The following is a 25,257-nucleotide window of genomic DNA, read 5'->3' as shown; positions in this document are numbered from 1 at the left end:
TTGGTTTAGAGGAGAATAATAAGGACACAGTTAGAATTTGTCCTTTTTCAAGTCTGTGGTGAACATAACTTCAGTTTTTCTAATACACTGTTTGTATTTGTCTGGTGTGTTTAATGCATGGACCTGAGAGGGCTGTAGCTCATCACAGTGTGTGTGTGTGTGTGTGTGTGTGTGTGAGAGAGACAGAGTTGCCTCTGTAATGATGTGTCACCCCGGCATCCCTCACTCTGCTCAAGGACAGAGTCGCTGATTGCACTGGCCACCCTCCGCTGCCTGTGTGTGTGTGTTTGTGTGTGTGTGTGAGTGATTGTGCGACAAGGTCTCCTTTTTGTGAGTGTGCACGTAGAAATGATTGTGTGTCTGTGCATGATGACACAGTGTGTTTGTTGCCTATTTTCATGCTTGCGTAGGGATGGGTTTGTGTGTGTGTGTGTGTCGGTGTCCTTGTATATTTATGGTCATGTGTTTGTGTGTGTGTGTGTGTGTGTGTGTGTGTGTGTGTGTGTGTGTGTGTGTGTGTGTGTGTGTGAAGCATTGACAGGATGCTGCCGGTGGTGAGAAGTGACTAAGTGGGGGACTGAGGTAGGGGGTATGGAGGCCGGGGGGTCTGCAGCTATACGAGCGCGTCAGTCACTTCCGTGTGTGTTGTGTGTGTTTGTTAGCGTGCGTTTGCCGAAGACAGGCACCAGTCATCGTAGCAGAGGTGGGAGGTCGGGCACTTGATCATAGCAGCTACTGACGCGCCGCTTACGGCCGGCCTGTATGCGTCTCTGTGTGTGTGTGTGTGTGTGTACACGTCACCCGCGTGCACTCAGCGTGGCCGTATGCTGAAGAAGCGTGTGCTGGCCTGTAGGTAGGTTAACATGTTGGTTGCAGAGCTGCTGGCTCTACAGTCTAGCCCTAGTCGCCTGCGTTCGGCAATGGACACTGCACAGGTGTGACCTCCGCCGCACACACGTCCCGGTGTCTCTCGCTAGAGACGGGGAGTTCCCGCGTTTGCTGTGGGAACACCCGCTGGGAATTGATCAGACAGGGTTGGATTTTGTTTGGGATTGACCTCAACGAACAGAAAGACAGAAGTCCACTCTATTAATGCGTGTTCATATGTGTGTCACATTTCCCTGAAAATGATTATACGGTAGAAAGAGCAGATACACTGTGTGTCCACTTCATGTGGTGAAGCTGTGGGGGATGCAGCACTGAAATAGCTTCCTCTTGCTACAGGTTCTACTTGTGTAGAGATTTTTCAAGGAACTTAATGAATTTATTTCTAAACCATTTGGAGGCGTAAATGATAAATATCGGGGCAGCCATGGCAGATCTTTAAAATGTTCAAGTGGCCTCATCTGGTCAGCTTGTTGTGCCGTGCCTTCCTGGCAGGTCTCCCCTGAAAAAGTCAGTCTTGAGCACTGGTGGTGCCCTGACAGAAATCTTCAGCTGGAGCTGCCAGTGTTCTTCTAAAATAACCGTTGGAGCCGTCACAGTCATCCCAATCATCTACATGTGAGTGGAGGAAATGCATCAGAAGTCATGGACCGTGTGCCATCGGGTCTGACAGGCGTGCCCTTTAGCAAGGCGCTTGCTGACCAACTGCTTCATACCTGCGGCAGTATACGATTGACACGGTTGTTCTCACAGAGCTTTTACGGCAGGTATTTTCGTCCCGAAGCCACATATATATCTGCGAATTTTAGTTACCTAGCCTGCTTCTAAGAAGGGTTAAAAGAGGTCAATAGTCAAGGCTCTGTATGTTCTGTTTATTCTGGTCATGCGTGACTGCCTGCCCGTTGGTGTGTTGCCGCTGGCCCAGTGGTAAACGCTACTGTAAGTTGATGTGTTAATGCCTAGTCATGCTTTTATTTTTCCCTTTCCTGCATTTATGTTTCCTTACGTTTCTATTCTGGGTGTATATGTGTATACATACGTGTGTGTGTGTATATATATATGTGTATATGTACATATGTGTATATATATATATATATACATGTATACATGTACACATACATATCCATATAACATGTATATGTGTGTATATACTGTATATGTATGCAAGTGTGTTTCTGTCCACCTGGCTGCACTGACAGTGATGGATAGGACGGGCTGCAGAGCCGGGGCTGCATCTGCTGTCACCTCTCTGCACACACACACACACACACACACACACACACACACACACACACACACACACACACCACACACACGCGCACACACACGCACTTGCATACAAACATTAAAGCGCACTTGCACAACATATTTATAGCCTTGTGTGTGCGTGACTAAAATACCCCCTTCTATTTTCGTGTGGGAGTACTTGGTGTGCGTAGAAGATGTGCCTCAAAAGCTGCTGTAGTTTGCATGCTTGTGAGGTCACTTTCAGACCATTTGTGTGTGCGTGCGTGCATGGCCGTGTGCACGTGAGGCCTGGGCCAGAGGACACAGTGCTCTTGTGATGAAACCTGATCAAAGGTGCTCGAATAAATGTGAAAGAGGACAATCTGTTCTGTTATTTTCTATGAGTTGTTTCGCTCGTTCGTGTTTAACTTGGAGACCCTTCGACCTCTAGGCAGCACCCATCACCTTTAGACGCTAGGTCCATAGGCCAACGTCTCTGATTGGCTAGTATGTAAGCCAGGGCTGCTTCGAAGCAGAGGCCAGCTCAGTCTCATGACCACACAGGCCGCTTTCGGTTTCCTCACGTTGGATTATTTTGAGTTCTTTGTGGGAGTCAGAAGGTGGTTTAAGGCTGTCGGAAAATGCTTTTGAAGCTGTCGGGATGCTTAAAGCCTCACACATCTCAATGTTGTTGTTGATCTCTGAAATTGAAGCTCATCCCGCTGCTGCACTCTGCATAAGAGCAGCAGGCAAACGATTAAAACTGGCTGGGCTGAAATTGGATCTTGAAGGAGAGTATTGTTGTCATTCAGAGTTTACACCATTTAATACTTTCTACGTCTACGTCATGTGGATTGGATTTTGTTTAATTTTACCGTAAGGTGATGTTGTGATGCGGCATTTGGTATCAGTCACTTTCAGCAACAAGGTTTTGCATTAAAACTGCTTTGCTGCTTTGTTGTGGGTGTGTCTAAACACTTTCTGAAGCGAACCAGGCAACATTTTATTGGCTCAGGATGTCAGTTAGTAGATGATTTTGACCTGTTCTGAGTAAAAAGCTCAGCAAATTTAACTTTCATTTGATAGACAGTAAATGGTCATCTGTAATGTGCTGTGTTTCGTTAATCTATTTCATACGGCACTAAATTCTGAGACGGGATGAGATTTTGCACATTTTTTGCTGCATCACAAATGCTCACATGCTTTTTTTTTAAATTAATTTTTTTAAATGCAAAATGCACAGCACAAACTGAAAAAACATTCTTTTAAAATTCTTTTTTTTAACCACAGCCAACTAAAACATCCTAAATATAGACTTCCACTGTCACATCATTCGCTTTATTTGCCATTAAGGGAGCTGTCAGTCTACATTACTGGTATCATAGCACCTGACTGGGCTGTGGCTTAGCCTTGTGTCTATCTGGGCCAAGCACAGTGTTGTGAGCCCTGGGGAAGAGAAACACTTTTCTTAGCCGTCAGACCTCGGTAAAAAATAGAGCCTGAGTGAAAATGGCTACAGATAAAGGCTGTAACGCACTAGATGTGCCTGTTTGAAAACTGCCTCATCTGACTGAAAACATCTAAGCCCCTTCTGCAATCTGAGAATAATCAGCTGCTTAAAACACATTGGTGGGATATTTAGCTAGACTTCTGACAAAGCCAAGCAACCTCATGTATTCCGACTGAGCGACAAACGTATGGCTTCTGTAGTGGCAACAGCTTCGCTAGCCTGAAAACCAAAGCAATAAAACATCCACCAAACATCACTGACGGTTGCTTCAAATGCAATAATTGAGCAAGTAATCTTCATTTTAGATCTTTCCTGACCAGGCATCCATGAATAGCTCTATTGAAGTGAGGAAACACTGATGATAAAAATAACTGGGGAGCATGATGTTTCGAACAAGCAGAGCAAACCAAACCTGAAAGTGAAGAGATATGCTTTGCAAGTCTAAGACAGACTGGTGATAGTAGCTGAATACACCAGTGTTACACATTGAGGCAATAACCTTTAAAAGTTTTATTAAATCAACCCGTTAAAAACAAATTTAATTACATTGGATTTTAAGTTTGATGGTCCATGATGGTCCGAATGCAGTTTTAGAAGTTAGAAAAAATCTGGGGAAAACACTGAAAACTCTCAACTATTTGGCATGAAAGTGGTAAAATTTGGAGGTAAACCAAGTCGTCTTTCCACGGCAGTGACCCCAAATTGTGTTGACACGCAAGGGTTGGCCTTCAAAACCCATTCAGGTGGAACCCTGGTGTGGATTACTAGCTACTTCTCTGTGGATGCCAAGTCTATAAATAAAAGAGCGAGAGAGGGAGGCGAAGTTGCAAAAGCTTCAAGCCGAATTCAATAATTCTCCGACATGTCTCGTCTAGTTTTGTTTCTTCACCGATACTTTTACACTTACAGGTACAGCAGGCTGCACTACAGAGAGCAGAGGGAGGGCAGGATTCACAGAGCCTGCTGCATACTATATTTATAGCTGCACTGTTTCCATGCTACGCTCTCACATGTTGTACTGCATAACGGCATATGCTGCATCCACCACCACAGTTTGTCCTTCAGGCAGGAGCTGTGTGACCTTCGTGACTGCAGCATACCAGCTGATACGGACGGCAGAGACGGGAGGAGGAGGAGAGGAAAAAAGGAGAGGAAGACACGGGGTGACTCAGGGAAAAGGGGACAGAGGAAGAAATGAGAGCAAAGGGGAGAGAGAAGAGAAGAGAAGAGAAGAGAGAGGAAAAGAGGAGGAAGTAGGAAATAGGAGACGAGAGGTAAAAAGAGCAAAGTGGAGGAGAGCAAGGGCAGGAGGGACTGAAAGGAAATGGGAAAGAAGGAGAGGGAAAGGAGAGGTCATAGGTAAGAGGCCCTAAGAGGAGTGGGAAGGAAATGGAGAAGGAGATGAAGGAGGAGGAGTGGAGGATACAGGAGGATGCAAGTGTCGGAGGGAAGGATAGGAAGGGGAGAAAAGAAAGGAAAGGACCAAAGGAAGGAAAAGAAGAGGGAGGAGGTGAAACGAGCACTGGAGGAGAGAAAAGGAAAGGAAGAGAACGAGGGAAAGGAGAGGAGAAGCAAAGGTTTGAGGGGAGTCGAGGAAGCAGGAGAAGAGAATGAGAATAGTAGGGGAAAGAGAAATGGGGTTAAAGGAGAGGAGGTAGGACGGAAAAGAAAAAAGGGAGTTAGAATAGAGGAGGAAATGGGAGAAGATGAGAGCGTTGAGGAAAAAGAGGAGAGCACAGAGGAGTAAGAGAATGAGAGGAGGAAAAAGTCAAGGAACCCAGTGGACGCTTGATGTATCATTTAATGTACGTACTTTCTCTTCTTCTTTAGTGACAGCAGCAGTTGTGAGAGTCTGCCGCAGGGAATTTGAATGCAAACCAAGCTCACATTTTGTCAAGCAGTTGGCCTCAGAAACCACCTCCCTCTCGCGCTCTCTCCCTGTCTCTCTTTCACATGTTGAGTCCCCATGTGGGTGCCCGAGGCCTGGTCATGTGTGTGTGTGTTCGTGTGTCACATATGTGTGCGCTCTTCGGTGTGTGTCGCGGGTCGTTTGAGGACAACGCGGCCTGCCAGTGTCGTCCTCTTCTTCTGGTTCTCCATCACCACTTTGGCTGCTGAAATAGAGACGATTCACAGATTTGAATGAGAGGGGGGAGAATTAGAAGTGTTTATGCGTGTGTGTGTGTGTGAGAGTGACATTGTGTGTGTGTTCAGAGGGCCAATTCTGCAATGCTGACCGTCTCCAAGGAGATGCAGGAGGCGAGGGAAGCAGCCAACATGGTGTAGTAACCCCAAGAAATGTCACTGTGTGTTGCACAATGCAATTGGGTGAGCTCTTAGAATGTGTGTGCGCGGGACGGGCTGCATCTCGGTGAGCAGCCCCGATGAGTGACAGCTTTTTACGTCTCATAAAAATGTAAAGGTGTGGGCCCGCGGTTTACCGTTGTGTATTTAACCTATCGCTGTTTGAACAATATGTTTAAATTAAGCCACACTGCGTCTCTCAGCTCAGCTGTTGATAGAATGGATGACTTGTTGACTTTAGGCAGAGATTAGTTTGACATGGTGAAAGTAGGTTTTTATGAGCTGTTGGGTGCATTTGTCAGCGCTGACCTTCAGCATTCAGCGGGTCTGCGTCCTTGTAGTTGCTCAAAGCTGACTGGTTGCTCTGATGTCGCAAGTACGTTTTCACTTCGAGTCACAAGGTTTTCATCAGTAAATATTGGGTCATTGGTTTAAGTGAGCTCGCCGTGTCCAACCAAAACAATCAGGGGCTTGGTAAGTTTATGGTTAAGAGCTGGTTAAGAATTAGGCAGATGCTGTTTGCACCCAGGGTGGATAGCCAATGTGTCCGGTTACACCTGGGTTTTAGGCCTTCCTGGATCACTTCAATGGGTCACATGGGAGAGGTTCTGTCAGAAAGGTTTTCCAACACGTGACTAAAGTTGTGAAATGGGCTATTTTAACCCAAACCGTGGTCTTTTCCCAAACCTAACCAAGTAGCTTTGTTGCCCAAACCTAACCAAACTACGACGGATATTTTTTTTAAAAAACAAACAAACAAACAAACAAACAAACAAAAAACAACTGAGTCTAACATTGAGTCAATATCAACTTTTGATTTCACACAGGAGTCAAACTCCAGTCTCCTGGGTGAAAGTCCTGTGCTTGACCCATTCATGCCCCACTACCTCCTTCTTACATGGACTTTGTCACTCTTTATACTACCTCACCTGACTTCCTAAAGCCTTACTGCTAGAAAGCAGAGTTTAATAAGCGCCCGACGGTTGCAGACGAGAACCCCACCCGGCGTATGGTGCATATTAAATGGTTGCATTGCATCAATTTGCACGAACTGGTGAAGGCGAAAAAACAAGGCGCTTAGGCATCGGCCGTTCCATACGGGTGTAAATAGCCGAATAGCTGCCGTGTGACTATTTACACCCGGGTGCAATAGACACTCGATTTTTGACTGTCGATTAAACCTGAAATATATCCATGATTGACGTAACAAACCTTTCTGTGAACTCATCAATGTTCATAAATTCATCAAACAACAATACGGTTGGCGCTAAGGTTTGCTATTTGGTCAGTTTATTGGAAGACTGACCTGACTCTCAATACAGAATCTCATAAATCAATTATTTTCAGTCGTGAAGTTGGATATCAGCCGGTTCTAAGTCTAAAGTTTTAAACACATCCCATAACTGAGATGGTAAATCTAAAAGAACTTGGTTTCACGGTGGTTTTTAAATCTCCCTGAGGTTTTTTTTCCCATGGTGTCCTGTGGTTCGATAGAAGAGGATCTGCTGTTTTGAATGAAAACACGGCCAGGATTGAGGTTTGAAGTCGCGTGACACTCTAGTTGACTGGCTAAACAGACTTCACTGATGTTTTCCGGATCCTGCTTCTGTTGATAATAATGGTGATGATAGTGATACTCATTCAGCTCTGCTTTTGTTTGAAATGAACAAAAGACCAACGAGGTTTGGATTTGACTGGACTTTACACTTTTTACTGTTGACACTAACCTGACGCCACTAATCTGCTGCTCGTGAGTCACTTTCTTTCTCTTATTTCCTCTTGCAGACTCATATTCAGTACAGTAGGTCGGATAAAGTGGCAGCTGAAATGCTACTGCAGGAACTGGGGTGTGTTGATTCCTTTTTCTCTTTGAGATTTGCACGAATATGTTAATTTGGCCTAACTTCAGCGTTGCACTCGCTAATACAGTTTCCTAAGGTAAAACCTGAGTGATTGCAGGGATCCAGCAGGGATACCGGAAAGTTGCCATTTTAATGCCGTTCCTGCTCAGGTTAATGAAATGGTGATTGCAATCCAAACTCTTACTGTTGTTGTTTTTGTGGCCTAGTTATTAAAATGGATGAAAAGATGAGAAAATGAAGGCCAGGCTGAACCGAGGAGGAAACTGGGATGCGAGATGCAGGTGCAGAATGTTCACGTACAGGAAAAATACGTGAATGTCACACAATATATTTACGATTTGAAATAATCGCCCGGCTTGAAAATAAATTTCAAGGATTTCCTTTTGGCTTCGGGATGCAGTAAATGATGATAATTTGAGTCAAAGTTTCCTTGAGATGCTTCATGTACGTCGGCACCGCTCTGTACTAAAAAAAAAAAAAAGGACAAATCCCGGTGACTTTTTGTTTTTTTCCCACTTGGATGATTACTTGTAGTTGGTAAAACAGAAGCAGAAAACGATAAAAACATACAAATGATATAGATTTCCTCTGCTGCTTACAGCATTGTTATATATCCCGTTAATGGAGCCAAATTAGTTATCAGACAACAGACATTTCCGCTTCAGCTGTCGGAAATACCATAATTAAACAGTGTGTAGAGAATTAGTGTGTGTGTGCGTGTGTGTGTGTGTGTATGTGTGTGTATGTCGATGGAGAGAGTTGAAAGTTTGTGTTGGCGTCGGGCCACTGGTTGGAATTACAGGTTATTTGTCAGAATAATGCTGTTAGTTGACTGCAGGAGTGTGTGAAGCGGCAGAGTTGGAGGCCTTTAGTTGTGTTTTCGGAGCTTTGTTAATTATGTGTGTGTGTCCGTGTGTGTGTGTGAGTGTGTGTGTGTGTTTACATAACACTGCCAGGAAAAATATTACAGTACCGTTTTGTCACTGCAGGTTTCCATTTGACAGCAGAATACCTTTGTTCCTGACACCTATGTAGACTTTCTTATTGTAATTAAGTTACTTCAAAGTTTGTTTTTTCCATGCTGGGTTTACGGAGATATCCGGATCTAAACAAACCGTCCTCGTTAAATAAAGGTTAAATGTGCTTCGCCTGCGTGTGCTTCCATGAGAATAAAATGCAGTCGTTACGACAATAACCAAAGCAGAACCTCCTTTGATAAGCTGGATTTTTTTCCCCCAGAAAGTTGTCTTGTAGGCAGAATCATCATCTGACAGCACTTGTGCACCAACAATCATTCAAAAGTTTGGATACTCACCATCATTTAAAAAGGATCTGCTGCTGTCCACAGAAGGTGAACCTTTATCCGGGTAGGGTCTGCCAGGTTTTTGAGGCTGTGATGAGACTAATTCTCGTTTCCCAACCTACTAATGATCCTTCTGCGCTTCAGCTGAAGTTTAAACATCAAAATCATAAACTCGGAGTGGCAGGGTTTTTACTTGTTAGCGCCAGTACTGCATATATGGGCCTAATTCACCCAGTCATCCACGAATGACCCCGGCGTGCCAGTTAGCGTAATCTCAGATTTATACACACACTGATACATCCTGAAAAGCCCTTTTCACCCCTTTTTTTTGTCTCCGCTGAAAACTGCAAATCTCTCAGTTCACCCAAACAATGTCTCGCTCTAATCCCTCTGTATTAACCGGCAGATGCATTCTGGGATACCCAGGAAGCACAGTGCTTGACACAGAGGTGCGAGTAAAAATGCCGTTTGCTCGTGATAATTCCCTCCGGTGTTATCAATATTGATTTGTTTTTCTTTCCTTATTTGGGAGTTAACAGCCTTTTAACAGAAGTCTTCCAAATCTCTGGTTGATGCATTCAATTAATTTCAATTTTCGTGGGTCAGGGGAGGTTGGTCAGAACACTTTGGGCGCAGACACTTGACATCCAGCGCTCTTACAACATTGCAACCATAGGAGCAATCGTTTAAACTCATGGAATTAGTGTAAAATAAATGGGGAAGTACTCACTAGTTTATACACAAGGTATCACTAAAGCCGGTAGCCCTATGAATGGGACCTGACTAGACCTGTTTGCCCCTGTAGTATTAAAACAGATTTCTAGCCCTGTTTAGCCTTGCAGCGGAAACCAGGCTGACATTAAACTCTATAAGCTTTCTGGGTTGTACAGCTAACCTTTTACGTAGTCTCTAGAAGCCCCGCAGACACAATCAGACTAAACATTAACCCACTGTAGTCTGGGCAGCGCTCTCTAGCTGAAACCAGGCTAGTTAGTAAGCCTCGTTGAGCCTCGTAGACACAACCAGGCTAAAGATTAGCCCTCCATAGCTGCAGGCTAAAGGGAATTAGGTCTGTTAAAAAAAAAAATGGAGAACAAAGTGTACCATGTGAGTGTGTTTCCTCACTCCGTTCAGTCTCAGCTCTGATCAGCCAATCACTCTGCTCATCGAGGGCAATGTTGCTGAGGGACGTCGCTCGAAAAAGTTGCTGCTGTGCGGTTGCTTTGTGAGCAGATGGCCCAGCCGTCTGTCTTCACATTAGCATGATACTGATGAGATGAGTCAGTTAACACACACTCTGACATACACACACGCTTCCCCTGCCATGTCTGTCTGTGTGTGTGTGTGTGTGTGTAAGTCTGTGTATTCTGTCATGTACATGTAGGAAGTGTGTGAGTCTGCAGTTTGTCCCTTCCTCCTTGTGTGTGCATGCTTGCACCTACCCGTGTGTGTGTGTGTGTGTGTGTGTGTGTGTGAGTGCATTAGTGGTCGCAGTGTTCTGCTTCCAATGAGACAGCAGGGAACGACGCTGACTCACACTATACAACACAATACATACATACACACACACATACACACACACACAGACACAATAGCAGCAAAAAGAACAGATGAAATACAAAAGCTGCTGGGGAATGCAATCGCTTTTTGTAATTGAAAATCAAAGTATTTCTGATTGAAAACTATGTTTTTTGAACGCTGCATCAAAAACAATCTCACTCTGGGGAGAAAAACATCAGTGTGTGTGACTGTGTGTATATGGCGAGGGGGTCTAGCTTTAAAAACAACGGCGAGAGCGGCCTTTGTATTAAGCCTTAACGCCTGAGTGCGTCTGATAGACGACCCACTGCTTTTTATGATGCGTTTGGAAGGTGTGGGGGAAAATACAAAATAAAGGCATGATGGATGAAAAAGCGGAATTTTGAGCAAGAGGGGTGAATCCGACGTCCACCACGCACATTCAGGGACGGCTGTTTGATTTGAAGTCCGGCGTGCATTGACTGAGCACCTGCTGTGTGCGGGATTGTTGATTTTTTGTGGCTCAGACTCGAGTTACTCTTTGAGAATTTGGGTTGTTTGCCGCCAGTCATTTTGTATTTGTCGGATTCTGAAGCCGGTGTCAGCCTCTCTCACATTAAAAGACACTAAGCTGCGAGTGTTTCTCGGTAAGCAGGCGGGGTTTGCTCCTGCTCATGGGAACTTTGACGAGGCTGACGCACGATGAAATTTTTCATTTGTGTGAGAGGAAATGAGACCACGGTCGAGACAGTGTGTCTTGTCTAAACCACTTCAGCCGTCTAAAAAACTTCGGTTGAAGGGAAATGCTGCGGGTTCAGTCAAAGATTTTCTTATCCATCATTCTTTCAGTGGCTCCACTAAAAAAACTCAACCAAAACCTCATTTCTGTTTGCTGTGGAAGAACAGCGCCATCTTCCTGTTTTGTGCTGTAAAATTATTTTTGTCCATAGTGATATTAAATGATACGTGGCAAAAGCTCCTAGCCTGGCTCTGCCAGAAAATACGGCGTCCAACACTACTAAAGCTCACCAGTAACAACTTATACGACATGGGTTTCACTTGTACTAAAACAAACATGTAAAAATGTCACGGGGTGGTTTTTCCAGGGGGTCACACGCCGTAGCTCTTTCTTGCCGGGCAGTAGCTTGACGATGACAGGTCTTAAGGACTCCAGTCTTTATGCTGAGCTAAGCTAATCATCCTCTGGCTCCAGCTCCACACCGAAGTGACAGATAGTATGAGTGGCGTCAATCTTCTCATCCGCCTTTTGGCAAGAAAGCAAAACGTATTTCCCAAAGCATCGGAACCGTCCCTTTAACTTTTCCTCTATTTTCTACGCATTCTCCTTTCTTTTCGTCTTTATTTGCCTTCTCCGATCGATGGTGTTCGAGGCGCCATATACGAACATAAAGTTGAGTTCCAAAGTGTAACTTTACCATACTCTACTGCTTTTCGTGTAAACAACACAGCGGAAAAATACAGTACAATAATGCAGCTGTTGGGTGCACATACGCAAATGTGTCTGTGTGTCAGAAATTGAGAAGTATGATCTCAAACTGAACAGTACAACGTTTTAAGGTTTGGGCATTGCCCCACACACACATGCAGTATATAAGCAGAGGGCACAGAGACGGATGTAAAGAATTGCTGAACACACAAATTTGATTTGCGCGTTGGGCACCGGGGCTCATAAGCCCTTTATTTCCTATTCGATGCCAGGGAGACGCAGACATGGGCAGAAACAAAGATGGTGGTCCCGATAAGTATGAAAAAGCTAGATCCTGCCTGTAAGCAATGGAATGAAAAAAAAAAATTAACTTTATTGCTTTTTTTTTTGTTGTTGTTTTTTAACAGGCTGATGAAGAACATCAATTGCAAATATACAATTTAACCTCATTGACAGCCGGTAGTTCCCTGGCCCGGGAAACGGCCCAATTTGTAGACATTTAATTAAAAATAAAAAATCAACAGCCTCAATGGTTTTTAAACCTTAAACGCTCAGATTTAAAGAAATGCCAGTGGGTAGAACTTGCAGAGACGGTTTGTTATGCCCAGTAATCTCAAGGCTCATCTTTACTACGACATTCCTGTCATATAAAGAAAAGGCCCGCATGTTGACAGAGAATTAGAAGAGACTCTTTAGATCCAAAAGATCACGTAGTGTTATGATCAAACAGCGTCTTCGTGTTTGCTTCACACTTTTACCTTTTTTGACAAATAAAGGGCAATTTCGCCGGGTCTTTCGTTTCGTAGATTGACAGATCATCCTTTCCGAAATATCCGTCTGGCCGCGATTTCCCTCGCGAATCCCTGGATGAAGCCGTCCGAGCGACAGGAGACACACAGTGAACAAGAGTCGCTGTCAGGGGGGGGACGCACCGGGGCCCGAGAAACGCTCTCTTTCTTTAGCTGGCTGGTAATTTAGCAGCGGTTCACAGCCTGAGGTCAGCTCAGATCAAACCGTGGTTCTCGGGTGCGGTGGGGTTTGCAGGATGGCACGGGGTGTTTTTTTTTTTTTTTTTTTTTTTGGACCAGAGCAGGTTCGTTGTGGCAGGTTTTCCCCATTCACTCAAAAGCATTTGTTGCCGTTTATTCCGAGGGAGATAATGAAGTAGATTTAAATAACTAATCTTGCTGTTTCCATAAACATAAGGAGGTCACTTCCTATTTAGTGGACCGCTTTTCCTGGAAAAGGCCTTCCAGACACTTAGCTTTCATGGATTGCATGTACTGTGGACCTACTAATGTGCATTGCAGGACATTTGTACAAATTAAAGTTGTGGATTATTGTCTTAACGGTGTGGAAAAGCAGATTCTGGTTGTATAATGTCGTTAAACAGAGTCGGCTGTGCGGCCGCAGCTGTAATCGCTGCTGCGTGTCAGCGTGGCCGAGCGTGTGACAGCTGTGCTCGTTTTCACTGTAATGCCGTCTCTTCTGGGCCAAATGGTGTGGATGTTTGTATCTCCTGGAAGTGTGTGTGTAGGTCAGTGCTTTGGTGTGTTGCGATGTGTGTCGATGTTGATGCTGGAGGCGTGTTTTTCAGTAAATGTTAGTGTTATTGAGACGTGTCACTTTCGTGTTAATTTGGCGTTAAAGGTTTGATTTCTGCCTTTTTTTATTTTTAAATTCTGAGTGTGTGTTTTTCTGTTCAGCTGGTTTGTTGTTTTGCTCCAGGGCACATCAGCTGTTGGGATCGAACCTGTAACCTTTCCGTTACTGGATGAGCAGCTGGCTGCGTCGAAATGAATGGGAGTCAATTGGAGACAAGCACAGCAACCCTGAGGCCTATTTTTACTGTGTGTGTGTGTGTGTGTGTGTGTGTGTGTGTGTGTGTGTGTGTGAGAGAAAAGAACACCGTGACGGCTATGCTAGCAGCCAGCACTGTCTATGCCTTCGTGTGTTTGTGAGGCAGAAAGAGTGCGTGTTTGTTGGAAATGGTTTGCGTGTGTGTGTGTGTCTGTGTGCACCTTGGGACAGCTGTTTTTCACTGTATCCCTTCAACCCCAAGACGCTCACACACACTCACATATAGATCCCAGCCATGGTGTGTAAAGGTCAGAGCTCCATCCAATCTGGGCCGCGCTAAAGTTTCAAAACAAACCTAGTCCCCTCGCCCAGACTCCCACTGCATGAAGAGGGAGGTGTTTAGGGGACAGCGAAACCCCAAAACTTCACACACACACCCACATCTCTGGGCTGGCTCTTTGAAGGAGGGATTGAATGATGATGGAATAGACGGGTGTTGACCTTCGATCCCTCTCGCCGACCTTTGATCCAGACGAGCTGCAGCGCCAGAATCTCTCACCTCCTCCTTCCTCCTCCTCAGCGCCCCCCTCTCGCCCTTTCGGCTACGCGCGAAGGCTTTATGAGTGCGCGTCGCGGTGCGAGCGGCGGGGTGACTCCAGGAACTGAGCGTGGGTCAGGGTCCCGCTAATGTTTAGAAGTCTTTCCGTGTCTCTCTCGTCGCATGGGAGCAGCAGCCCTCAGGAGGAATGGAGAGTAGAGAGAGAGAGAGACAGAGGGAGGGAGAGACAGATGACGACTATGGCTGCAAAAATAACTTCCATATTTAGACTCAGATGAAGGCAGAGATACAGAGACAGTATAGAGGAGAGTGAGGAGAGATCCCGTGAGAGGCGGATTAAGAAAAGAGCATCAGTGGTCCTAAGGCTCTTATACTGTGTGCAGTTTTTGGCTGGCCCAGAGAAAAACACGGTCAAATGGCTGGTCGTCAGTCCAAACCGCGGGTCCCGAATCACCCATGCAGCGCACAGGCGAGATTGTTGCTCGGGGGCCTTTAGCGGAGTGAACACAAAGTAATTGAAATGGAATGATCAATTAGCACCAGCCATGAGAAGCAAGCCTCTCTTACCTTCCATCTGTCCTTCTCATCCTTTCTCTGTCTCTCTGTCACTCGCTCCCCTCCCTCCTCGCCGGTATTGACTTTTTGAGATGAATACTTGTCAGATTGCTGGACTCTATATTTGGACCAGAGACATACAGACACACACACAGGCCCACGCCCTCCGCGTCTTCCAACCTCCCTCTCTCATTAGCCGCATGCTGACCTTTCATCTGCGTGTCGCGAGTCTCCTTCCCGAGTTTCGAATGCTTGGGAGATATCACGGAGGGGTCGGTGGCGCCTCCTGCCAAACACGGTGCGTCTTCAAACTAGCGGGTGTAGCCATAAAGTCATCCCACATCTCTCAGCCGTCCCGACCCGTGAAATAACTTTTCATTGCTCGTGTTACTGTTGGCCTGTTGTTTTACGCCTCGGATTGATCCCTCGCCGTCTAATGTCCCGCTCAAACAACCCGTTTCAGCAAGAATTATATCATATTAATGAAGTAAATCAAGGCGTTTATGGGACCTTTGAGGCCCAGATATCTCATAAAACTGCAGTTCGAGGGCAGAGCTTTCTAGAGCTGCTCCTCTGCACCAACATTTCCTGCTCATAGAGGAAAGAAAACATCCGGCAGTATGGGGAGTGGCCAGCACAGAAACTCAATAAATAATAACTCATTTCAGCTTTTTGTCCAAACACATTCTGGGAAATGTAGCGGAGGCAGGGACATGGCGTGTAGGTTGAATTAAAAGATTCTAGCTATTAGAATGATGTAGATTACAACATTTCATTACAAACACTTTGAGAATGTTCAGGGCAACTCAAAGTGACCGTTTTATGAAGCAGACAATAGTTTTCTTTTTTTTCCTTTTTTTTTTTTTTTTTTTAAGATTGATGAATCAGATTTTATTGCCCTCCAGGCAGCCATTGGTTTCCATTCATTTCAGTACGGAATAAAAATCAACCCGCAGAGTCTTGAAACCTGCTTGAAAAAAGTAATCAATCACCGTGAGCAGCACGTCCTCTCTCGTTCTCGTCAAAGTTATTGTTGCGTGGTGATGCAGTTCAGAACAGTGACTAGTCTGAAGACTTTCCCCTTGTCGTGGTCATACATCAACATAAAAGCTAATGTGGCACTATTCCATGGCTTATTTTGCTTGATCTGTCTCTCTCTTTCTTTCTATCACCTCCTTTTGCTTTCATACTGTGTTTTACCTTCCTCTCCTCTTCCCTCTCCCTCTCTCTGACTCAGTGTTTTCCTCTCCTGTCAGTCATTCTCCATGCACCATTAAGGAGTCGTGACTGGACGAACGGATGAAGGGATGGATGCGGGGACTCGTGGATGGAGGGATGGAGGGTGGGGATTGGACAGACAGAAACGGGTGTGTCGTGATGCTCGGCTTCACCTCTACTGCTCTGCAGCACCAGGTAGAAAAGGAGGGATGGAGAGGAGGAGTAAAGAGGGAGAGATGATAAGGAAAGAAAGTGGAGGGAGGTTCGAGAGCATGGAAAAGGAGTGACGAACGATTCAAGGAGGGAGAGGGAGTCAAAGAAAACAGGGATGAAATGGGGAGGGGATAAAGAGACGGAGTGACAGGAGGAAGGGAGGAAAAGAGGGTGAGTTTGCAGAAACACCGAGTGCTGCATGAGAATGAGACAAGACAGGACACACACACACACACACACACACAGAGTCGTGATGCATCTGCTAGATGAGCCATTAGATCAGGTGACTGAGGTCTGCTCCGTTACCTTTTACCTGCTTCTCCTCTTCCCTTCTTCTCTCTCTTCTCTAATTTTATCACCTCTTTCCCTTCCTTTTTATTTTCTACCAGTGTTCTCTCTCTTTTTTATTTTCCTGTCTATCTCCTCCTTTTCTTCTGTCTTTACTCAATTTCTTTCCAATTTATTCTTTATTCTTTTGTTTTCCCCTTTCCCTCTTCCCTCTCTCCTTCATTCCTTTTTCGTTTTCTCGGTTTACTTCGATCTGGTCTTTCGTCATTCCTTCCTTATCTGTATTTCCTCCCTTTCCCTCCTCTTTCTCTCTTTTTATCCCAGACTCCTCGCTCTTCGTACTTTTCACGTCTGTCTCCATGCAAGTACCTTTCTTTCTCTCTGTTTTATCGCTCCCTCCTCTTCCCTTCTTTCTCTCAGTCTTCTGTCCTTCCTTCATCTGTGTCTTCAGTAATGAAACTTGTCTCTGTTCGCACTAATAGAGCAGGTGCAACACAGAAAAGGCCATAAATCAGTCGTCGTGAATGTGTGTGTGTGTGTGTGTGTGTCTGACCAGGCCATTTAGATTCGGTACTGTGATATAAGTGCTTAATCTGCCTGGATACAGTACCTGGATCACACACACACACACACACACACACACACACAACTGTAGGTGGTGCCACATCGTTGTGAGGTCGACGCAAATTCAGGGTTTAAATATCTCCTTCAGTTTTTCTCCTTGGGTCACAGTCCCTGTACAGTGTGTGTGTGTGTGTGTGTGTGTGTGTGTGTGTGTGTGTGTGTGTGTGTGTGTGTGTGTGTGGGAACAGGTGCGTGTTTTCCAAGCTGCTGTAACATTAGACACCTACTGTCATTGTCTCTGTGTAAAGGACACCAATGTGCTGACTGACTTGCTAACCCCTATAAACTGTGTGTGTGTGTGTGTGCGTGCGTGTGTGTGTGCGTGTGCGCACGTGTTTGTTCTGGGAAAATGCAAGTGTTACTCAGTCATGCATGTGCAGGTGTGTGTGCTTGATATCTTGGCTTGTGTCTGTGTGACAGCTGCCAGCTGGGTTAACCAGCAGCGTATAGACAGTGGGTGTGACGCAATATTACATCAGGGCTGCAGCTAATTATTATTTTCATTTCCGATGAATATATTGATTCTTTTTTTCAATATACACGAATTGATTTAGTTAATACAATATCAGGAAATATGGACTAATGTCCTTCACGTACTCCTAAAAACCAAAAAACCAAAACATTAGCGTTCCTAATTTTTCTCAATAACAATTAAAAACCCCCAAATGATTCAACTTACAATGTTTTGAAACAGAGGCCTGCTAATATGTGGTATTATTTCCTCCATAAATGACTTGAAACGATCAATATTAAATCAATTATTAAAAATGGTACTGATTAATTGGGTATTTCAGAATTTCTGGCGACAGCAGATGCTGGAAAGAGTGGACCGCCAGACAAAAATGAATACGTGACAAGTTTATTCTTTTTCAAGAGAGGGAGTGGAAGACGAGAGGCCAGGGGGCTGATGGGAAATGTAGTCTTAATTCGATCAGCGCTGGAGTGAGATAAAGGCTCCCCGTCATCTCCAGCGTGGTCTCTTTTGTTTGCTGTGATTATGCAGAGGCATCACAATTACTTTGGCTCGGAGGGACTGATAGGAGACGCCTCGTGGTGCCAGCGCCTACCGCCACCTTAACCCCCGTCTCGCCTCCATAGACGAGTTTTCTTTTCTTTTTTTTCTCCTCAACCCTCCGACCTTAGGGTTCACATGCTGAGTTGTGCTTATCTCCACATTTCCTAGAAATCTCAAGACGACCTTGGGAAGCCACCGCTGTGTGTGTGTGTGTGTGTGTGTGTGTGTGTGAGAGAGAGTTGCCAAGCTGTGATAAGCTTTTTCTATTAGTTACAGCTAGCTAGGCCCACCCAGCTGACGGGGGAAGCAGACCCGACCCATTACAACTGAACTGAGACTATAAGATTTATTCGCACAAATGGGCTTTTTGGATCACTGATAGTGAGCTTGTGTGCATGTGCGTGCATACGTGTCTACATGACTTACTGTGTGTGTGGTGAGGAAACAAGGGGGGTGGGGGGCACACACACACACACACCAGAGTCTGTTAACACGTGTGTCCGTGTGTATTTGCTGCCTATGTACGTTTTACATGTGTATTCCTCAGCTTTTGTTGTCGTGCTAGGTAGTCGTTTTCTACCGAGGTGCCTGGGTGCGAGTTTGTTTCAGTGTGTATGAGCAAGACTGTGTGTCGCTCGTTTGTTTTGTCCAAGTTCTGCTAGTGTCCTTTACTTATGGATGGATAGGTTAGGCATCACATTACCACTCAGTAATGAGAAGCCAGTTTGCCCGGTGACCAATCTTCACGATGCAGCTCCACACAATAATCTGCAGGCTGCAACCGGCAGAGAAATCACAATCAGCTGCTATTTGTCTTACACGCACGCACGCACGCACGCACGCACGCGCGCACGCGCACGTGTTTGTTTATGTTTTTGTGAGAGCACAAACAGGATGTGATTAGGCATGTAATTAGCTGTTAGCACTGAAGTTTTCTTCAGGTTTGCGGTCGTGTTCGGGCTGCGTTAGCGAGACGTGCCGACCACATGGCAGAGAGACATAGAGACAGACAGAGAGAGAGAGAGAGAGAGACGAGAGCATCAAAGATTCTTGTTTCTTGAGTCTGAGTGGTCACCGAGTCTGACCCATCTGCTTCGGCCATGTGGTGTGTCTCATCTCTAGGTTGACCTTGTCAGGAACTGATTGGCTGATTGATGTTGTTAAGGTGATTCATTCCTTAATTCACTGATTGATTGATTGATTGACAAGTGGTTGAAAAGACTGAAGAAGAAGGAGCTTCTCTTCTTTATTCGTCGTCTATTTTTTAACCCGCTGAGTGGAACAATTTGCCAATTCGGCCTCTGTCCCTTCTTGCTTCCTTTCTTTTCTGCTCTCAACTCTCATACTTCACCCCCCCCCATTGTATTTCTGTATAGTGTTTAACTAATGTATACAATTTTTCTATCTATTTCCACTATGACTAAGGTCAGGTATCATTTACATTTTTCAGTACTGGTGCGGACCAGTTGATATCTTACTTTGAAGAAGGAAATGTACCAAACTATCTTTCCATTTAAAAAGGACCTTAAGCCATTCAAGAACCGTTTTTAGAACAATTTTACTACTTCAGGAAAATTGATGATTTAAATCTTGATCATTTATTTGATTAAAGAAAAGGATTTTAAAAAATCAGGTAAAGATATAAATCTGAGCTAGCATGCGATGACAGCTTTTTCTACTTGGTAGTTTTTGTTACTCTGGGTGAATGTGGCAGGCAGCGTAAAGTGCTTTAAGTGGTCTATATAAGCGCCATATGAATGCAGTCCCTTTACCCAAGAAAGGGAAGGGAACCCCACCTCTCTCTCTCTGCTATTTCAGTGTCAAAGTCATGCTAGTGAAACACACCTGTCTTGTTTTACCACCTTTTCTTGGTTTTCCCTCATGGGAGTTTGCATATATTCAGGTCGTTCCACACACATGATCTAATTGGACTCCCGATAACTGGTGAAGCCCCAGTGCCACCGGTGACTCACTGATATTGTGTTACAGGGCGGCAGGATTGTATTTCCCCACAACGTCCTTGCTCTGCGTCGCCTTCCTCCACCACCTCCTCCTCTCTGCAGCTCTGTTTCTCTGACGTTAAAGAGAGCCTCAGCTGTCCTTTCATCGGAGTAAGCGGAAAGTGTTTGCGTTGCTGCTGCATTGTCCTTTTATTTTGCAGACGGCGTCGTTAGGAAGTAGGAAGGACGACACAGCAGCAGCAGAAAGCAGGCTGGTCCAGGGTCAGAGGAGCGGAGCAAGTATGAGACAAGAATCCGTAGTAGACCACATTTGGGCCAGACGCTGGACTGAATATGTTTATAAAAAGTTCAAAATTTCATTTTTAGATTTAATTTCATTTTAAATGAGCCACAAAAATAGATCTACAAAATACATTTAATCTTTAATGTGACTTTTCTTTCCTGAAAGTCAATTTGCTGTTGAAATGAGCGAAATTTAATGTATAAAGTTCCATAAATTTGAAGAAGTGAAGGTTAACAAATACTGGAAGCCTCATTAATGAAATCTGATCGGCTGAGATCAGGGTCAAAACTGCCCATTGGAGGAGTTAAAATGAAGAAGAAGTAATCTGCTTGACCTACCTGTCGCTGCTGAATTAAGGTCAGGTGAAGCGATGGATTTGGAGTTTCAAAATGAGTGCGCTGCGACATGATTGGCCGAGTTGCCGAGTTGTAATCAGGGTCAGGGAAAGGGGCCTGTGCATGAATGTGTGTGTGTGTGTGTGTGTGTTTAGCTGCACTAAAAAACTTATATCGCACAAAATACATCCACAAGTAATGAACTCTCACAACCGTTGTACTCTGGGATTCCTACAGTGCTACAGAATTAGCACCATCCTCCTCCACTATACACCAGATACACACACACACACACACACACACACACACACAAGTACGTACCGTCATTAACCCCCTGCTGACCTTTGACCTGACCCCTGCGATAAGGTTTACTCTGATTTTCTCCAATCCTGTTAAGAGCTTTACAAACGCTGCCTGGCTGAAAAGATAGATTACCAGCTGAGAAGACGGATGGAGGGATGGCCGGGCAAGAGGAAAGAGATGGGGATGGATAGGAGGGTTTTAACAGATATGGATTATCGGAGAGTGATGACTTACAGATCACAGAAAGTCACGATTAGCAAATATTTAGTGCCAAGGAACTCAAATATGACATATATGACTCCAGTGTTCAGGATGGAAAAGCCCGCACTGTAAAACAGACAGATGTTTAAATGAAGAGTAATTTGCGGGGAATAATGAGTGTCATGCCTCAGACCATCCACGGCATGTGACAGGAAGAAGAAGAAGACGAGGAGAAGGATGGAGGGAGGAGGAAAATGAGAAGTGAGACGTCGCACGGGTCGATGGGTAGGAATATTCGTTGTAGCCTCCTAATGACCCCCTTAGTGAGAGTGATTGGGGAGGTTTGATCTTGATGCCTCATGTGCAGAAACGAGCACGTGAGCTGTTTATATGCACGTGCGTTAATGCAACACTTACACAAACAAGACAGAGCACGCGAGGTCACGTGGTGGTCTTAACTGCGGGAATTAAAAAATTAAAAAAGGAGGTAGAGATGGAAAAGAAGGAAGGGAAGGAGGGAAGGACTTGCATCATAGCAAGATAAGAAAGATGGAAAAAATAAGGAAAGCAGGGATAAATGTGTGAATGAAGAAGAGAGAGGAAGTGGGAAGAACAAAAGGAAGGAAGGTAAGAGGCATGATAAAAGAAACTACTAAAGGACTATAAAAAGGAAAGGATAAAAGAAGGGAATGAAGATGAAAGAGGTAAACAACAAGGGGGGGGGGGGGGGGTAGAGGGAAGGAGGGATCAAAGGAAATGATGGACGATATGTTGAGACTAAAGCTTCATTTGAGCGTTTAGTTTAGTAGACAGCTCGCCAATCCAGGCTGCTGGTTAGCTGGGATCAGCGTCCAGCGCTAATTGCTAACGAAGCTACTGAGAAGGCCATCAGATACAATGATCTTACAGTGATGGATTCAGTCCCGAGGCTGCAGAGGAGAGGCTGCAGCTTCGGGCCCTGCACCCTGAAAAACAAGAATCCCCCAAGGTTTTTCCAGGTCTCGTAGCCCCTTATCCGATTTGTCAAAATTTGAAAGTAACTGACAATGAGCGCAGGTGTTTTGACAAAATCTGGTTTGATAAATGGGAGAGTAAGGCAAAAAACATGCATTAATGCTGCAAAAAAAAAAAAACCATCTGCTGAGTTTACCCTTTAAGTTTTGCTTTTTTCTTGTAAATTACTGGATAATTTTACCACTTTGGGCTTCGAAAATGATTCATATTAAGAAGAAAAAAAAGAATTGAGCTGGTAACAACAAGCTGACAAGGAGTCGCAAGTAGATATTGCGGAACTTTCAGAGCATCCCAGGGGAGAAAGATCGGGAATCGTTGCTTTTGTAGCACCGACTTATGGAGAAGAAATGGCATGAAGTGATCGCTCATTGTGTCAGGGGTTACGACACAATGCCTTCGTTATCAGAAAGTGCTGCAGAAGCCCATTCTCCTTCATGTCATAGGACAGAAAGAAACCTGAACATGCAGATCTCCTGGTGCACTTTGGTTCGCCGTGACAGAGGAAACGAAAATAAATAAAAAAAAAGGGAATAAATCGGGTTTTCTCTTCTTTTCAGCAATTTCAAAACTAGTTTTACACTATGCACATTCAGCTCCGCTCTATAACACACAAGAAAGATTTTTCAGTAGTTATGAAGTTCCGAACATACTGTGCTGTATGTAGCATAAAAGCGTATCTGCCACTTCAATGTTTCTACGTCTGTGGAAACATACATTATAAATAGAGAAGAATATGCCAACACGAGGACTCTAATGGATTGATAGATGGAGAGCAGGGGTTTTCGGTGCAACCGAAGGCCGAGTGCTCTGAAATTAGATACCGGGACGGCTGGACACCTGAGACTAGAACATCGTGGATGCTGAGGGTTAAAGCCTGTTCAGTGGCAATTTAATCAACAGAGGTCTCGCAGAGGGAATCTGGAAAGTGGTTACCAGTGCTTAAAGAGATTGCGAGTCCACACGATGCGGGAATGATGACAAAAAGGACACGGAGGACATTCTGATGCAGAATAGATGTGGATGCAACAGCCTCTGCAAAAATGAAGTTAACACAACATCTCTGATCATCATGTGGATCTTTTCAATCGGGCCCGAAGCATTTTATTTACAAAACTGGTTGAACAGCTCTTCTGTTACAAATTTGAATTAATTTTATTTAAATGTATTGTAATTTTATTTAAACAAACCCTAATCCCACAGCTCAACTGAAAGCGAACCAATTCAATCTTCTTAAACTCTTGAGTGTCTCTGCATACACTCGCAGCCTCCTGACTTCCTCTTTCCTTTTTCCATTCAATACCCGACATTTTTTTTTCCCCTCTGTTCTCACGCTGAAGCGTTGCCCCGAATGAACCGAATTTGCAGGGCCTCTCCGCTGTCTCAGCTGCCACCGCCGCTCTTATTTCTGAGCTCCGAATCGGCTTTCCCCTTCCGATCCCATTACCAGGCACGCCCACTACCTGCCGAGCGAAGACGGCAGCTCTCCGCTCCTTTTAGCCCACCGTTCCGTCTTGACTTCGGCCCTCCGTCATCATCCTTCACCAAACCGTCACTCGTAATTTTCCCGCGGGCCTTCGGGGCTGCGGATGTTGCGACTTTGGTGCTGCTGTCAGCCCAAGTCTGGCTGTAGAGGGGCACTGGTTTTACACTCATGCAGTTTGTAGATTTTCAATATTGATCCCACTAGTTTGAGATATTTCAACGTAAACATTTTAACCCCATTCCTATGCGGCCCCAACACTGCTGCACCACATCTTCTTTTCAGTAGCACATGGTAGATAACTTGCTAAATAACTATACTGGACACAAAAGTGTATTTAAAATGTTAAAATTAAAGTAGCGTCATTAATTAATTTCTAATGCATTGCAAAAATGTTCCAAATATCTTGTAATTTGAATGTTTTAGATGTACAATGAAAAGCAACAGAAAATAATTAAACATACTGAAGCAGCTCAAAACACTGCATTACATTAAACTACTTGAAACGGCGAAGAAAAAAAAAGATTAAGCACTGCTTTACACCTTTCCGGCCATACAAGGCTATATATTGAGAAAACTATTTAAAAACAATGCACAAAAACAATTAGCGTTTTAAAGAACACTCAAGAATGTGACAAATATTGCCTCGAAGTTCTGGTGTTGACTCGTGTGTGGAACACATCATTTAGTACCTGTACTTGAGAAAATGATTGTATGTTATTGTATATGTATGTTAGCGTCCATCACCCTCCGTCCCCGCTTGCATCTCCCTGAGCTGCTGCGTCGCCCTTCACCCGCTCTTGATTGGCTGCGGCTTTATCCACCGGCCAGTGGAACAGTCCGATTTAGCCTCGACTGCTAATCTGACGACAATTAAGCGGGGCGCTTAGGTGACGACATGTGCGGAGTGGGTGCGGCTCTGGCCCTGACTGCTGCTCAGAGAGCGTGGGTAGGATGTGCGCCCATCAGCCACAACACTAAAACTGCTAGGTGGGTTTTAATGTTGCGGCTGACCGGTGTGGAGCTACCGCCAATTTATGTATCTAACAGACGGAGCGACCTGGTCAGGCTTCTTACGTGCAACTGAGGTAGACACACAGTAGTTTACCCGAGTCCTCGCCGCATTTAGCAGAGAGAACAACGGATAAAGAATTGACAGCACAAGCAAATGCACCTCGGCCACATGCAGCACGACTACAACCCGCAGTTTAATCAGCCTGTTGAATCGAGTGAGGTCTGTTTGGCTTAACGTGTGTATTTCCATCCCTCCGTCATTAGCCTCTTACGTGCAGGGGACAGGCGCGGGTTCACCTCGGCTGCCGCTTCCAGATTTAGCCTCTGTGCCACTCCTC

General features: G+C 44.9%; 1 protein-coding gene across 2 annotated transcripts in view; it reads left to right on the top strand.

Annotated features, from left to right (window-relative positions):
- Nucleotides 1–25,257, top strand: part of ppargc1b (peroxisome proliferator-activated receptor gamma, coactivator 1 beta) — a 97,476-nt gene that overhangs the window by 26,127 nt on the left and 46,092 nt on the right. The window contains exon 1 of one of the 2 annotated variants that reach the window (XM_040120005.1): nt 16,309–16,383. The exons of the other annotated variant lie outside the window; for it this stretch is intronic. Coding sequence (XP_039975939.1) covers nt 16,348–16,383 — 36 coding nt within the window. The 5' untranslated portion in view covers nt 16,309–16,347. Of the gene's footprint in view, nt 1–16,308; nt 16,384–25,257 lie in introns of those variants that run through there. 2 annotated transcript variants of the gene reach the window in all.

The sequence above is a fragment of the Xiphias gladius genome, chromosome 23 (genome assembly GCF_016859285.1).
Source record: "Xiphias gladius isolate SHS-SW01 ecotype Sanya breed wild chromosome 23, ASM1685928v1, whole genome shotgun sequence".
Classification (NCBI taxonomy): domain Eukaryota; kingdom Metazoa; phylum Chordata; class Actinopteri; order Istiophoriformes; family Xiphiidae; genus Xiphias; species Xiphias gladius.
The sequence above is the reverse complement of the archived record's forward strand: the minus strand, read 5'-3'. Positions and strand labels throughout refer to the sequence as shown.